Below are 14,126 nucleotides of genomic sequence, written 5' to 3' on the forward strand. Positions count from 1 at the left end.
GATGGAAATGTTCTGCCTAGGTATCATTCCACAGGGGAAGATATAGCCCAACTCATGTTTAAAAAGCCAAATAAAAATGACTTCAGAGACCTTGGCTGTACAGTCAGCGGTCAAATGTTTCAATGCTTCATTGCTTCTGTCCCTGTTACAGGTACATGTGACAGCGTTGCAGCGATGAGTGGAATTTTAAAGAGGAAGTTTGAAGAAGTCGATGGCTCCTCACCCTGTTCCTCTGTGCGGGAATCAGATGATGAAGTTTCTAGTAGTGAAAGTGCAGACAGTGGAGACAGTGTCAATCCATCCACTTCTAATCATTTTACCCGTGAGTACTGAAATCACGTCTGGTGCTGGTTGTTTTGTTCTGCAGTGTTAAGAAATTGTGTTCGAGGGGGATGTATTTTTAACCTACATGTTATTTGAAAAAAAAAATTCTAATGTGCCTAAAAAGATCCACAGAACTATTAACTAAAGTTGAAGTATTTTTTAGCCAGCAATACCACTAATTTCTATAATATGGCTATTTAATCAACTTCTTGGATTTTTTTTCTAAAGGTCAAAAGGAGCAGAAAGGGCTCATTGCTGAGTACCAGTGATCTACATTAGGAGAAAGTGGATTTGTAAGAAATACTGGATTCTAAAAGTCTAGAACCATAGAATTTTCAAAGTGAAAGGGAAGAGCTTTAATATCAACTAGTCTTAATTCCCTCATTTTAAAGTAATTGCACATTTTTTACTAACTTCTAAAATAAACCAACAAGAATAGATGCACTTATATTTGTATCACCTAAACATGCTACCTCAAGTTTAGGGTACTCAAGGACCTTCATCCATCCAAAGACAAGTGAATGAGCCCCCACTAATGTATTTATTTTTAATTGTCAGCCAGAGGACACAATAAATTCAAAGCAAAAGTGAAATACCATATTTTAAAAGTTAACAATAGAATATTCCCCTTAAACTAAAAATACACTCTTTCACCTACCCCCCCCCCCAGTGGGAAGAGTAGATAAATCTAAATAAATATCATGTGGATAAGCACATGGATATGGAAAGAGCACAAGCAGACAGACTCAAAGCTTCTGATGATGTTACTGTTCTTCCTTCCTGACCTTGTTTCCAATTTGTAGCATATGGTGTGTCGTCTCAGCCTAGCAGCTATGCTGTCATGTAGTCAAGTCTTGCAGCATCTGCTGGTATCAGCTGGCTACTCTGTAGCATTTCTGCTCTGTTCTTATGCCCAAAAAGGTATTGGAATTGCTCGATCCTTCTTGGTTACGTAGGCATTTTCATGGGCTTCAAATCTTAAGGGAGTTTGCTGATTGCCTGAACTGCTTCTATCCTCTGAAGTGTGGGGTAGCTAAACTCTTTTTCTCTTAGTAAAGGCTATAGTCATCCTAGGACACTAAGGGAAAATAGCCAATGCCCTTAGGCTAAGATTAAGTCTATCTCTTGAACTCAATTTCTTCTTGATGTTGTCCCAAGCCCCTCTGTCTCTATGAGCAAATTCTTGTAATTCCTGTTTAGCTTTTTATTCTCAAATTGCTGTGTTTCAGAATTCCATAGGGGCTTCCTTTCTGACAAAATGCCAAGGACTGGTTCATTCTGAGGCTTTCTTTTTTTTTTTTAATCAATTCCTTCATGTAAATGAATTAAGGGTGAGGGGTGCTACCCAACCAAAAAAATCAGGTGGTATCCTTTTGAACCATTAGGGTCCTCTTCAATCCTTTCTTTCACACTCTGGCATATATTTTATATGTGTTACAGGCAAAAGACCGTAGACTTGGAAAAAGCTAATGTACTTAAAGATGTATTTAGAAGTAAAAACCCAAGGATAAAATGAAAGAGGCAATATCTAAAATAAAATAGAGGTAATGTGGCTTAGTGGATAAAAGGCTGTAATTGGTGTCAAAGCCTCATTCTGACATAATACTGGCTGTATGACAATGGACAAATCATTTAACCTCTTTGTGCTTCAGTTTCTTCATCTGTAAAATGGGCATAATATTAATTCCAGTACTCACCAGGGAGGGTCAGTACACTCAAATGAGTATTAAAATACTTTCTAAACTTTTAAATCTTATACAATCAATAAATTAAAAAAAATATTAGGTCCCTACTATGTGTCAGCCCTGTGGTGCCCCAAAGGTCTTAGTGTAATTTTAAGCTATTAAAGCTTAAAGTTATTAGAACTGAAAACTACACTGAGACCTTTGGGAGTCCCTGAATTTATTTTTGGGGCAAGACCTGTGATTTATTGGTATAGAGAACTCTTCAGTGAGAAAATTCCCTTTTTAACAATGTAATTCATCACCAGCTTTGCAACTTAGAGTTTAGAACAGTTCATGGATTACTAAAAGCTTAAGTGACTTGCTCAGTCATACATATAATATGCAACAGAAATGGGACTTGAACCCATATCTTCATGACTTCAAGGCTAGCTTTCTATCCACTCTGCCATTCTGCCTCTCATGATAATATATAGGGGCCAGATACTGTTCTTATCAAAGAAGTCCCTGTTTAGCCATGTTTTGAACGTAGTTAAGTCAAATTATGTTGTTCTGTTTTATAATATATGCATTTTTTAGTATAAATGAGACATTAGAAGTCACTTAAGAAAGAGTTATCTATAGGGAGGGAGCTGAACCCATGATTTCAGTGATATACATAAACTCTCAAATGAGGAAACTCTCAGTTCTCTTATTACCTCTGGCCTAGACTGTTGCATAACCTTCTGATTGGTCTCTGCTTCAACTCTTCCCCCATGTCGATCTATCCTCCATTCAGCTAGTAAATTAATTTTTAAAGTTTAAGTTCGACCATGTTACCTCCTCTACTCAGCTAACTGCAGTGGCTCCTTATTATCTCTAGAATGAAATATAAAGTTCTGTGTCTGGCATTAAGAGTTCTGGCTCCTTTCTCCCTTTCAGATCTTCTTGTACATTATTTTCCTCCATGAACTCTGATCCATCCATACTGGTATCCCTGTTATATCTCACACATCTTTGATAATTCTCACCTCATCTTTGGTCTTTGCCCTCACTGGATATCCCCCTGGGCCTGAAATTCTCTCTCCTCACCTTCACCTTTGAGACATCCTGGCTTCCTTCAGATCTCAGCTGACATGCCACCTTTTGCAAGAGGCTTTTCTGGATCCCCCAGCTACTAGACCCTTTCCCTCTAAGGTCACTTTTCATCTACTCCTTTTTTGGTTGTTCATTCTATTTAATTTTATTTTCTATTCTGAATTCTGTCCCTCCCACCCCTCCCTTTCCCTCACTGAGAAAAGCAAAAACAAAAAAGCACCCAAACATAAGCCTATTACAGAGTTGTATAGTTAAGCAAAACAAGTCCCTATATTAGTCATGTCTAAAAACATTTATATGGCTCATTCTCAATTCTGAATGAATCTTATAGGTACTTAAATATTTATGTTTTTCCCCTTCATAGAAAATGAGCTCCTTGAGGGCAGAGACTGCTTTTAACTTTCTTGGTATCTTCAGTGTTTAGCAGAGCGCTGGGCAAATAATAAGCACTTAGTAAATATTTGTTGACTGACTACCTTTTAGAGTCTTGTTGAAGATTAAATGAAATGATATATGTAAGTCCTTTATGAATGACACCTTTTATCATTTCTAGACACACATATTTGCTGAGGTCCTTAAAGCATGGTACTCAGAGCCAAGCCTAACTCTTTAGATGTATTCTATTCAGTGCAGAACTTAGTGGGACTGTTACCTCCCTTGATTCTGAGACGCTTCTTTCTCTTCACATAGTTTTAAGTTTACATGAATATTTTTGTCAGCAACTGATTATCTAAGCTTCCCCCCACATTTTAATCCCTTTATTTTACTTTTTTTTATTACATGTTGTTACCATTTTAAATATTTTCTGGCATTTTGCAATCCATGTTCTCTCCTTCCCTTTTACCTCCCCCATCCCCAAAACAGGAGATAATATGATATAGGTTGTACATATATTTTCATGTAATACATTTTCCATGTTGAGTATATTGTGAAAACAAAAAACATATTGCTTTCACTACAGAAAAATTCATAGAAGAAATAAAGTGAAGAATGGTATGTGTCAATATGCATTTCGACTGTATCTATTCATTCTGTGGCAGGGATATCCTTTTTAGTCATAAGTCCCTTGCAGTTGTCCTGGATTCTTGCCTTAATTGATAGTACTTAAGTCATTCACAGTTGATCTTTATATATTATTGTTGTTATTGTGTATAATTGTGGTTTTGCTCACTTTTCTTTGTATCACTTTGTATAAATCTTTCCAGAGGTTTTTTTTTTTTTGTGATCATCTTCTTTGTCATCTATTTCTCATGAATTTTTTTCAAGCCAATTCCTCTGTAGCTTTACTTATACAGTCGATTTCTTGAAAAACAGAATTTTGGATTTCTGCCTACTAAATTTCATCTAGTTTATTTGTGTTTGGGATTTTATCCTATAAGGAAAGGCAAAGAACAAGAGCATGAAAGAGTAAGAAAAGAAGTATTTGGAAGGGGGTGGTAACTGATTAGTCAACAAACAAGAAATAAAACAAAAGTTAATGAATTAAAATTCATTTTGAAAATATTGTCAGTTAATCCCAAAATCATACCTATAAACTGTATCCAACTATGACAATAGGACAGAAAATACAAATGCATTCATTTTCAAGTGTAGTCAGAATCATACAGCTGGCTATATAAAAGAAACTTTTCCAAAGTCATCCCAGATGGTTGTATGTCCCTCCACATCATAAAGATTTTCAGATAAAGAGCTTCCACAGTAAGCTTCTTACTTATCTTCCAAGTATTATGGTGAGTTAGAGCTTTTTTTTTTTTTTGCTTTAAGAAAGTAATTAATTTAAGCTCATTTTCTTTTGATTGGTCTCCAAGTCACCATCCTTACTTACTCTGTAGGAAATTAAAGATTGACATCCCAATCTTGATAAGTGTGCTAATAATTCTTGCTTTTGTGGCTTAGACATTATGTTCCTTCATAGAATTCCAAATCTTTCCTTGACCTTGCCCTTCATCTCTGACCCATGGAGATATACTCATGCAAACACATTGGCCATCTGCCCTCCCTCGAAGTTTTTACATGGTCTTTTTTCTATGTGGCCCCTGCTTCAGTCATGTCACTCTCAAAATCTTTGCATCTAGCTATATTTTTTTTATTTCCAGCCTTGTTTGTCTTGATAAGTCTCTCGAAAATATAATTTTATAGCATTCTTTCCTTAGGCTCCCTTACCCTTCTTGGCCTGTGTTTTGCTGTCATAGTTAATTATTCCTTTCATTATGCTTTGTTACATTTTAATAATTCTAAGTTTCCATAGCCAAAAGTAATTTTTGGACTATTGAAGTATGCATGTCCCTCTTGAATAAAATTAGACTATATAGATACATATTATATATCTACCTATGTATAAATTCACCATAAATAAATTTCTGAGTGACTATTTACACTTCAAAGGAATTTTTTTGCTATAGAAAAGGAACTTTTAAGTGTTTCTATATAGACCTAAGAATGAAGGAGGTTGTAGAATGTGAGGTGGAAGATGACCAAGATATTTTAAAAATGCTAATTAAGGATAAATTAAGGTGAAACATCTGATTTAATATTATATATTTAGTTGGTTTATAAAAAATATTTTTGTCCACAGCTCAGCAACATATCTATTGCCATTTGCCTGCTAAATCATGGTTATTTGATTTCTATAACTGGTTCCAGTATTAATTATAAATATTTGCTGCAACCCTTACATTCTATTTTAATATCAGTTCTGAGGCAGAAGAGCAGTAGGAGCAAGGCAGTTGGGTTTGGGTGATTTACCCAGGGTTGTAGCAGGGGGATTGAAGGGGTCAGAGTTGAACCCAGGGTTTCCTGACTCTACATCTGGTGCTCTCTGTCCATTGTGCTGCCTACCTGCCCCTCTCACTGTATTTTAAAGACCTAATAAGGATGGGTAAGGAACCCATTTGCCGTGGATTAATGCTTTGGTACTACTCTAGCTAAATAAAAATGTATCCATAGAATTATCTGTCATGGCACATTATTGAAAAAAGTATTTGGAACAGAAAACCTAAGAATGTTTTAGCTTTATGCCCCAAAAGTCCATCATAAAACTGGCCATTTTATTAAGTTATAATCATGAGAACTAATAATAAATTCTTAATTTTATTTGGATAAAAGATGAGCTTAAGAAAGTACTTGCTACCCTTGTCTAGCCTTACCCTCAGGTGAGATTAAAGGAGGTGCACATTACCGAGTTTGCCCCAGAATCTTCCATGGTGTTGCTCATGACCAGTGGGCCTTTCCCCTAATCAAGTAACACAAGGATGTGTGGTCCCAGGAGTTCCAAAGATTTAAACTAATATATATATATCTTATGAGGAAGACACTAAGAAATGTCTGAGGCCATATTTTAACCCATGTCTTACCAATTTGAGGCTCGGCATTCTATATACTCAGCCACCTAAATGTCCCCATGAACTAATTTAATTTGTAAACCACATAGCATAATAAATTGTTTGATTTTGTTGAAATATAATAAGTGAAAACATACTGTATATTGTATAACATGTCTTCAACTAATAGGACCAAAGTAAATTAATTTTTTCAAGCAACTACATTTCTGCTTGGTATATGATGAGAGATCATTTGCTGAGTGCATCCCAGAAATAAGAAATGGCATTACAAAAGAGGGGGTGTTTATAATGAAGCTAATTACTTGTTATGACAAATGATCAACAGAATTCCTTTCTATAGTTCTATATATCATGAATGCTAATGATGAACAATCTTGTACATTGAGTACTTCCTGGTGCCTGTATCCCATCAGAATTGTTATCTGTATGGAATAATTTATGAGCTTTTGGCATTTTACATGGATGTGCTTCAAGAATTTAATAAACATTTATTAGGCACTTACTGCATGCCAGGCACAGTACTTGGACACTAGAAATACAAGGATAAAAATGAAAATAATCCTTGTTCTGAAGGATTTTACATTGTATAGTGAGTAGCAGGGGAATAACTTGTATAAGAGTAAATATGGTTCTTGATCCAGGAATTTCTTAATACATTGGTCTTATATTAATCTGATCGATTCTAGGGACTCCAAAAGGTTATTTTCTTAAATTTCCAAGTATTGTTTGTGTTAGAGTTTCCACAGATGAATGTAAGAGTGTTCCCAAGCTTTCTTACAAGCACTCAAGGTAACAAATGTATATCCAGAGAGAACATAGGTTATTTCATTGGGCAGGAATTCTAGAGAATATAAACAGAGACTTAAATTTAAATAGACCCCTAAAATATACATAATAGCTTTTTGAAGGAATTCACATTCAAATGGATACCCTGTTCTGTTTCAAATTCCCCTAGAAGTGAAAATGTGCTAGAAAATAAGGTTCAATCTTAAGAAATGAAAGTGGCAAAACAACTTATATTATATAGATTCAAGAAGGTTTACATTTTTATGTCATGTATACTTTCTTCAAGAAGAGAGTTGGAAGGACTGGGATATGTGGTATTCACAGAACACCATATCAAAAAAAATGAAAGTTTATGCCTTAACCAAAGGAAAGTAACTGGTAACTCATAATTTAAGCTGTCCATCAGTGGCATGGCTTGTTCTCAGATTTGGTGAATCCTCTGTTACTAGAAAAGATTGGATAATCACTTTCTGAGATGTTGTAGATGGATTTTATTCTGTTAGATTAAATGACTTCCTTCTGGCCCTGAAAATTTTCTGCAAAGGCAACATTTGTTCATATATTAGCTTCATGCTTCCTTTACCTCAGTGCATTCTGAGAACCTCTGGAGACAATGACTTAAGTAGCTTTAATAATTGAAATTTCAACCAGGTGGCAAGAGAAGATATTGGGTTGCAGGGCTCCTACATGTCCAAAAAAGTGTCTATCCATTTTGTCTAAACAATAATAGTTAACATTTAGATAGTGCTTTAAGGTTTCCAAAACCTTCTCCATATATTATCTCTTACAATAATCCTATGACTTAGATGCTGTTATTAGCTCCATTTTATATATGAGATAACTGAGCATCAGAGTTTAAATGACTTACCTAGGGTCACAAAGTATCTGAGTGGGCTTTGGGGAATTCAAATCTTCTTGACTCCCAAGTCCAGCACCCCATAACCTATGCCATTGCCTCCCTCTAAACAAAACTGACTTCTTCATTATTGCTTTTGTACTGACTGTTCCCTTTGCCCAGGGTACCCTCTTTCCCCACCTTCACTTCTCAGAATTCCTGATTTGTTTTAAGACTCAGATCAAGTGCTAACTTCTTCATGATGACTTTCCTGTTGTCCTAGGGCTCCCCCTGCCAGAACTTCTTCATAATGATTTTGTACATATTCCATATGTACTTAAATATGTACATATTATCTCCCATTGAAATGTAAGCCCCTTGGGGACAGGAGCTTCCACTTTTGTCTTTGTATCCCCTGCCCTAATTATAGTGACACAGTAAGTGCTTAAGAAATGTTGTGGATTAATATTAAAATATAGTATCTTGTTTATATCACACATATGTATATATGGAGACACAGAAATGCCAAATATCATATGACTGTGTTTCTAATTAGTGCTTTCTTCATAAATCATTCCCTTTAATCCTTCATCAATTAGGTAGTTCTTTTGAGAACTCTTTAGTTGGCCTATTTCTTTGCAATAATGATATGCCCAGGAGTGAACATCTGTACATTGTAGTTAAAGCAGCTTTGAAGATAGTTTTTTTAAAAAGCATTAAACTCTTAGAGATTCTCCCCCCTACAAATTTTCATTGGTTCCACCACATTTATCAGAGTAACTAATGCCTTCTTCCAACTATTCTTGCCTCCTTTTTTTTTTTTAACTATTTTATTACTGAGAAAGAACTGAGTTTATATGGGGACAATGAATTAACCAAATTCCACTAATTGGTCAGCTTAGCCCCAAATTCATTTGATTCAAATAAATGACTAATATGACGATTAAAAAACTAAATGTATCAGTTCAGAGTCAAATTCGCCTAATTGATTGGTGACTTTGGCACTCTATAGACACAAACAGAGACTATACAGGCATGAGACTATTGAATATAAATTTCCCTTTAGTAAAAAAATTCCAGAAAATCCAACAATTAGGTCTTTAAGGAGGAGACTGTATTAATGTTGTAGCCATTGCCTAATGATTAGCTAGAATTCTAGCAGCATGCAGTATTAGTACTAGGATAGACTCTTAAAAAGAATCTAGTCCAATCCCCTCATTTTGTGGAAAGAAATCAAGGTACTGAGATCTTAAGTGACTTTCTCAAAGTCTCACAGTGAAATTCAGGTCCCTTCATTCCTCTAGTCTTTTTACTCCCTCACAGGAACATTTTTATTATTATTAGGTCATGACAAAACAGAACACTATTTGATTTTTATTAGATGAATTAAAGGATAGTGAAAGTAACTTGGATTTCCAACAATATTTTCCTATGTGTCTGAAATAACCAAATACATAGTAGCTTCATAGTTTCCACTTACCCAGTGATGGGTCAGTCAAGGGGCTATAATGAGCAATATAATCTTATTAAAATATTAGAATGAGGGTCAGCTGGGTGGCACAGTAAATAGCATTCCAGGTCTGGAGTGAGAAGGAACTGGGTTCAAACCTACTCTCAAATACTTCCTAGCTGTGTGGCTCTTGAAAAATCACTTAACTCTGAGTGAGAGAGAGAGAGAGAGAGAGAGAGAGAGAGAGAGAGAGAGAGAGAGAGAGAGAGAGAGAGAGAGAGAGAGAGAGAGAGAGAGAGAGAGATATTAGTTGAAATTACATGTATGTGTGTTAAAATACATGCTCAAGCATATCTATTCATAGTAAAATTTGATATATTGGTTTAGTGTCTCTCCTAGCTTCTAAAACCAATGTAAGAAAGGGATTCATTTGTACATTCTTTTTTCCTTAGGTAGTCCGAGGTAGAGGGGAAATTTTTTTTTTCAAATCTAAAAAATTAGGCAATGTTCCTTCATTGAAATGCTATTGATAAAAACTAGTATATATCATGTATTATGACATATAAAATTTACAACATGGTCATTCATGCCTAGTCATATATCAAGTAAATTTGTAATTCAAATATGGCAGTTAAAATACACACTCCAATAACTACATTATAAACTAGCTCATGATTAAGTACTATCAAAGGAGTAAGGTGTCTCCTAAATCCTATCAAGAAACTGAGATATAAGATAAAATGTGTTCTAATTAATTGTAACATGTTCGGGTAATGTAGTCATTATGTAAGGGTGATGGTCTGCTGGGAATTAGAAAAAAGCCAGTTGGTCCCGATTGTTAAGTGACTCTCATGGCCCACTATATATATATATAAGCTGGCTCTAGTCCTATTTCACTCTACATTCAGGCTGTCTTCTCACCATCTTCCTTTCCACTGCATTCTTACTCTCCACCCCATCCGCAGTTCTTTGCACATAGCAAGTGTTTTAATAGCTTCTTGGTTGAATAGAACATTTCTTCCTTACTATCTTAAGGGCAACAAAATCCAGTAGAACAAACATTGGACCGGTAGTCCTGAAACCTGGGGTCTAATCCCAATTCTGCTACTAATTAGCTTCATGTGACCATGGGCATGCCATACTATTTTCTCTGGGACTTATTTTCCTTATCTAGAAAATGAGGGTTTGATGATTATCCAAGCTCCCATCTTGCTCTTAAATTCCGTGATATTTCACAGCTACTTTAAAAAAATTATTTGACATATGATTTGTACTTGAATGTGACAAATTTTTAAAATCATTATTTTATTGAGAAAACAATAATTTGCCTTTTTTCCTAAGCAGTACATTCTCTGTAGCACATTTTAAAAATGATTGTAAATTAAATGTTATAGGTCATTACAAGCAATTAAATCTTTGCAAAAATATTTATTTAAATAAATTTCCACACATAATATGTTATAACTTTTCAGTTACTCCCTCTGTCTCTAATCCATTTTTATTCATTCATTCCAAATTAAATGTTTCTATTAAATTCTTGTAAATAGAATGAATGTATATTATACTCAACTACATTTTTCCTTTCTATTTTTATTTGTAATCCTTATTCTTCCTTATCATAATTATATTACATTAACATTTGTTTGTGTTGTTCAGTCATTTCAATCGTATTTGACTTTTTGTGATCTCATTTGATATTTTCTTTTTTTTTAAACACCTACCTTTGGGTTTGAATTCAATAATGTATCTTAGTTCCAAGGCAGAAGAGTGGTAATGGCTAGGCAGGGTGATATAACTAGGAAGTGTCTGAGGCAAGACTTGAACCCAAGACATCCGTCTCTGAGCAATCAATCCACTGAGCCACTTAGCTGCCCCTTTATTTGGGGTTTTCTTGGCCAAGATCCTGGAGTGATTTGCCTTTTCTTTCTCCAGTTTATTTTATGGATGAGGAAACTGAGGCAAACAGGGTTAAGTGATTTGCCCAGGGTCAAATAGCTAATGGCTGAATCAGGATTTGAACTCAAATCCCTTTCACTATAGCTATCTATTGCTCTATCTAGCTGTCTTTTACATTAATATGCCAGGATTTATTTACCAACTCCTATTATTAAACATGTAAGTAACATCTAGTTTTTAATTTTATGTTTTTACCCTTATTCTAATTTCCCTTCTCTTTAGCTACTATTATTCCTAAAACATCCAAATTAAGTGCATTGTACTCAAACTTGGCTACAAAGCAAGTCCCATGATGATATTTACTTTCCATTAATTCCTCAATCCTAATTTCATTTTGGAAAAATGGTGAAGACTTGAAGAAAGTGAAGACTTGAGCTGAAAAATTAGCCTTGGGCACAGAACTGCAGAGATTAACTAAGATTCTTGCTAGTAGCAGTAGAAGCAGCACAATTTATTCCACTAATTTCCAAGAGCTAGGAAACTGAAAGGTGAATGAATCACGCTAGTGTCTCTGGGAGTGGAAGGAAAAAAGTACCACTTACCAGTAGGGAAACTGAGCAGAAGACAGCTCTATTGCCCAGGACTGGAATTCCCTGCCATATGGCTCAGAGCTACCCACTTAATACCTGGGGAAAATTGGACACCATAAACTGAGTGACATGGCCATGTTGCTGTAAGTAAATGAGGCTTAGGGATCTAAGCATTTTGATTCCCTGGGCTGGGCTAGCTCTATGGAACTCTGCCATTTGGTGTTTGCTGCCAATTTCCTAGAGGGGTCAGGCAGTCAGGGAAATACTGGGCAGTGAGTGGATGACTAGAGCAGCCAGGAGAAAACATCTACAACAAGCACAACTATGGAAATAAAAAGGATATTTTTTTTTTCTTGAGACTGATAAATCAGGGAACAGACTGTCCTAGAATTTAGATTTTTTTCCAAGTCTATGATCAACACAGAATAATTTATTTCCCTAAATTATGCTCATTTTCCTTCTTAAGCTGTAGTACTTTATTGGTTTTTTCAGTCAGTTAATAAATATTTTTAAAGCTCCTATTATGTATCAGGCATTATGGGAAGGGTTGAGGATAAAAGCAAGGTAAAAGACAATCCCTGCTATCAAGGAACTCATTATCTGATGGAGGAGACTACATGCAAACAATATTGCAAAAACCAACTGTACAAATAATTAAATGGAAATAATTAAATGAGGGCAGACACTAGAATTAAAAAGGTTTTGAGTAAGTTCACCTTTTATTGTGCAGATTGCCACTTATGCATGACTGCATTTTAAAAATTTAAGTTTAATTTTAGATTTTAATTTGATTTTCTTTTATTTTCACTTCTGAATTCTCTCTCCCACCTCTTCCTCCTTCACACAGTTAGAAGGCAAGAAAAACAAAACAAATTACAAATATTATACATAACTTCATACTCCTTGTACTTCTTATCAGTGTCCTCTATAGAGGCAAATCCTTGCAAGTTAATTTGTCTGACCTATTAAGAGGTCTACCTCTAGTTTTTGTTTTTGTCTTTAAAAATTTTTCATCAGAAAGTAGCACAACACTGGGCCATCTATTTTCCTTTGCTCTTACTGTGATTATACCCAACTACATTTTTTAGATAATACTTTCATAGTACTTTTTGCATAGGAGCTGGCACTAATGGCACTAAGCTGCATCCCACTTATATAAATTAGAATCTCTCCATTGGCCTTTGGGTCATTCACAATTTTGATTAATCAGAGATTTAAGTTTTCCATAATTTATAGCCATATGGCATCATGGGAGAATAATAGTGTTAGGAAGAAGGGTTTAGTCGCTAAGTGTAGTATAGGATTATTCAAAGGGTTAATGAGTTTCCCAAGTACAATTCATTTTGTTCTTTTTTTCTTTCTTCTATACAATCCAATTCATTTCCCATCTGATGTGCCTGTCCAAGATATACTGATATATCACTCAGTGTCTGGCATAAATATAAAAATTATATACCCAAATAACTCATAAAACTGAGATCTTAGATCTTTTGTACTTGTATAGAATTAGGAACTTTAACTCAGATATAGTTATGTTTCTTAAAGCTAAAATGATATCTTTAAACTTCATGTTGAATTTCTAACAGGAATAATCCAGTAAATACAGTGAATGCTGCATAAGTAGACAATCAATATATTCTTATTAGGTTATTTGTATATATATATGTTATATATATAATCCAAGAAGTATGTTGGTATAATAAATCTTTGTAATAAATAACCTTTACATATTACAAAATGCAATTATTGACATGGAGAATTTCTACAGTTTTTTCATAGAGCTAATCAAGCCTTGAAACCTCTCTTTGGTGTCAACCATAGCTCCTACTTTTAAGGAAGTGGGATGGTTTTTGAAGTTCCCTGCCCCAAGGGCAAATATTCTTTTCATTTTCCCCTAAAATCTTTGTTATCACCTAGGGATTAGAGGGCATGAAACAGTTAATTATGGATAGTGCCTTTATTAAGGGAATAAGAATAGAATGAGTAACAACCCACAAGCCATGGTGAAAGAGGCATGACAGTGCTTTGAGGTCCAAAACAATCAGTTGAAGGCAGAGACTGTCTCATTTTGAATTTGTGTACTTTGAAACCTCACTTAGAACTGTAGTATTAGGTACTTAATCAATACTTTCTGGTGGTTGTTTA

At 34.9% G+C, this 14,126-nt stretch overlaps 1 protein-coding gene across 4 annotated transcripts in view; it reads left to right on the plus strand.

Moving 5' to 3' along the window:
- Nucleotides 1-14,126, plus strand: part of CSRNP3 (cysteine and serine rich nuclear protein 3) — a 156,219-nt gene that overhangs the window by 45,879 nt on the left and 96,214 nt on the right. For all 4 annotated transcript variants that reach the window (XM_007494299.2, XM_007494293.3, XM_007494294.3 and 1 more), the window contains exon 2: nucleotides 152-322. In XM_007494299.2, the coding sequence (XP_007494361.1) occupies nucleotides 175-322 (148 nt within the window). In that variant the 5' untranslated portion in view covers nucleotides 152-174. The remainder of the gene's footprint in view (nucleotides 1-151; nucleotides 323-14,126) is intronic.

The sequence above is a fragment of the Monodelphis domestica genome, chromosome 4, assembly GCF_027887165.1.
Source record: "Monodelphis domestica isolate mMonDom1 chromosome 4, mMonDom1.pri, whole genome shotgun sequence".
In the NCBI taxonomy this organism is placed as follows: domain Eukaryota; kingdom Metazoa; phylum Chordata; class Mammalia; order Didelphimorphia; family Didelphidae; genus Monodelphis; species Monodelphis domestica.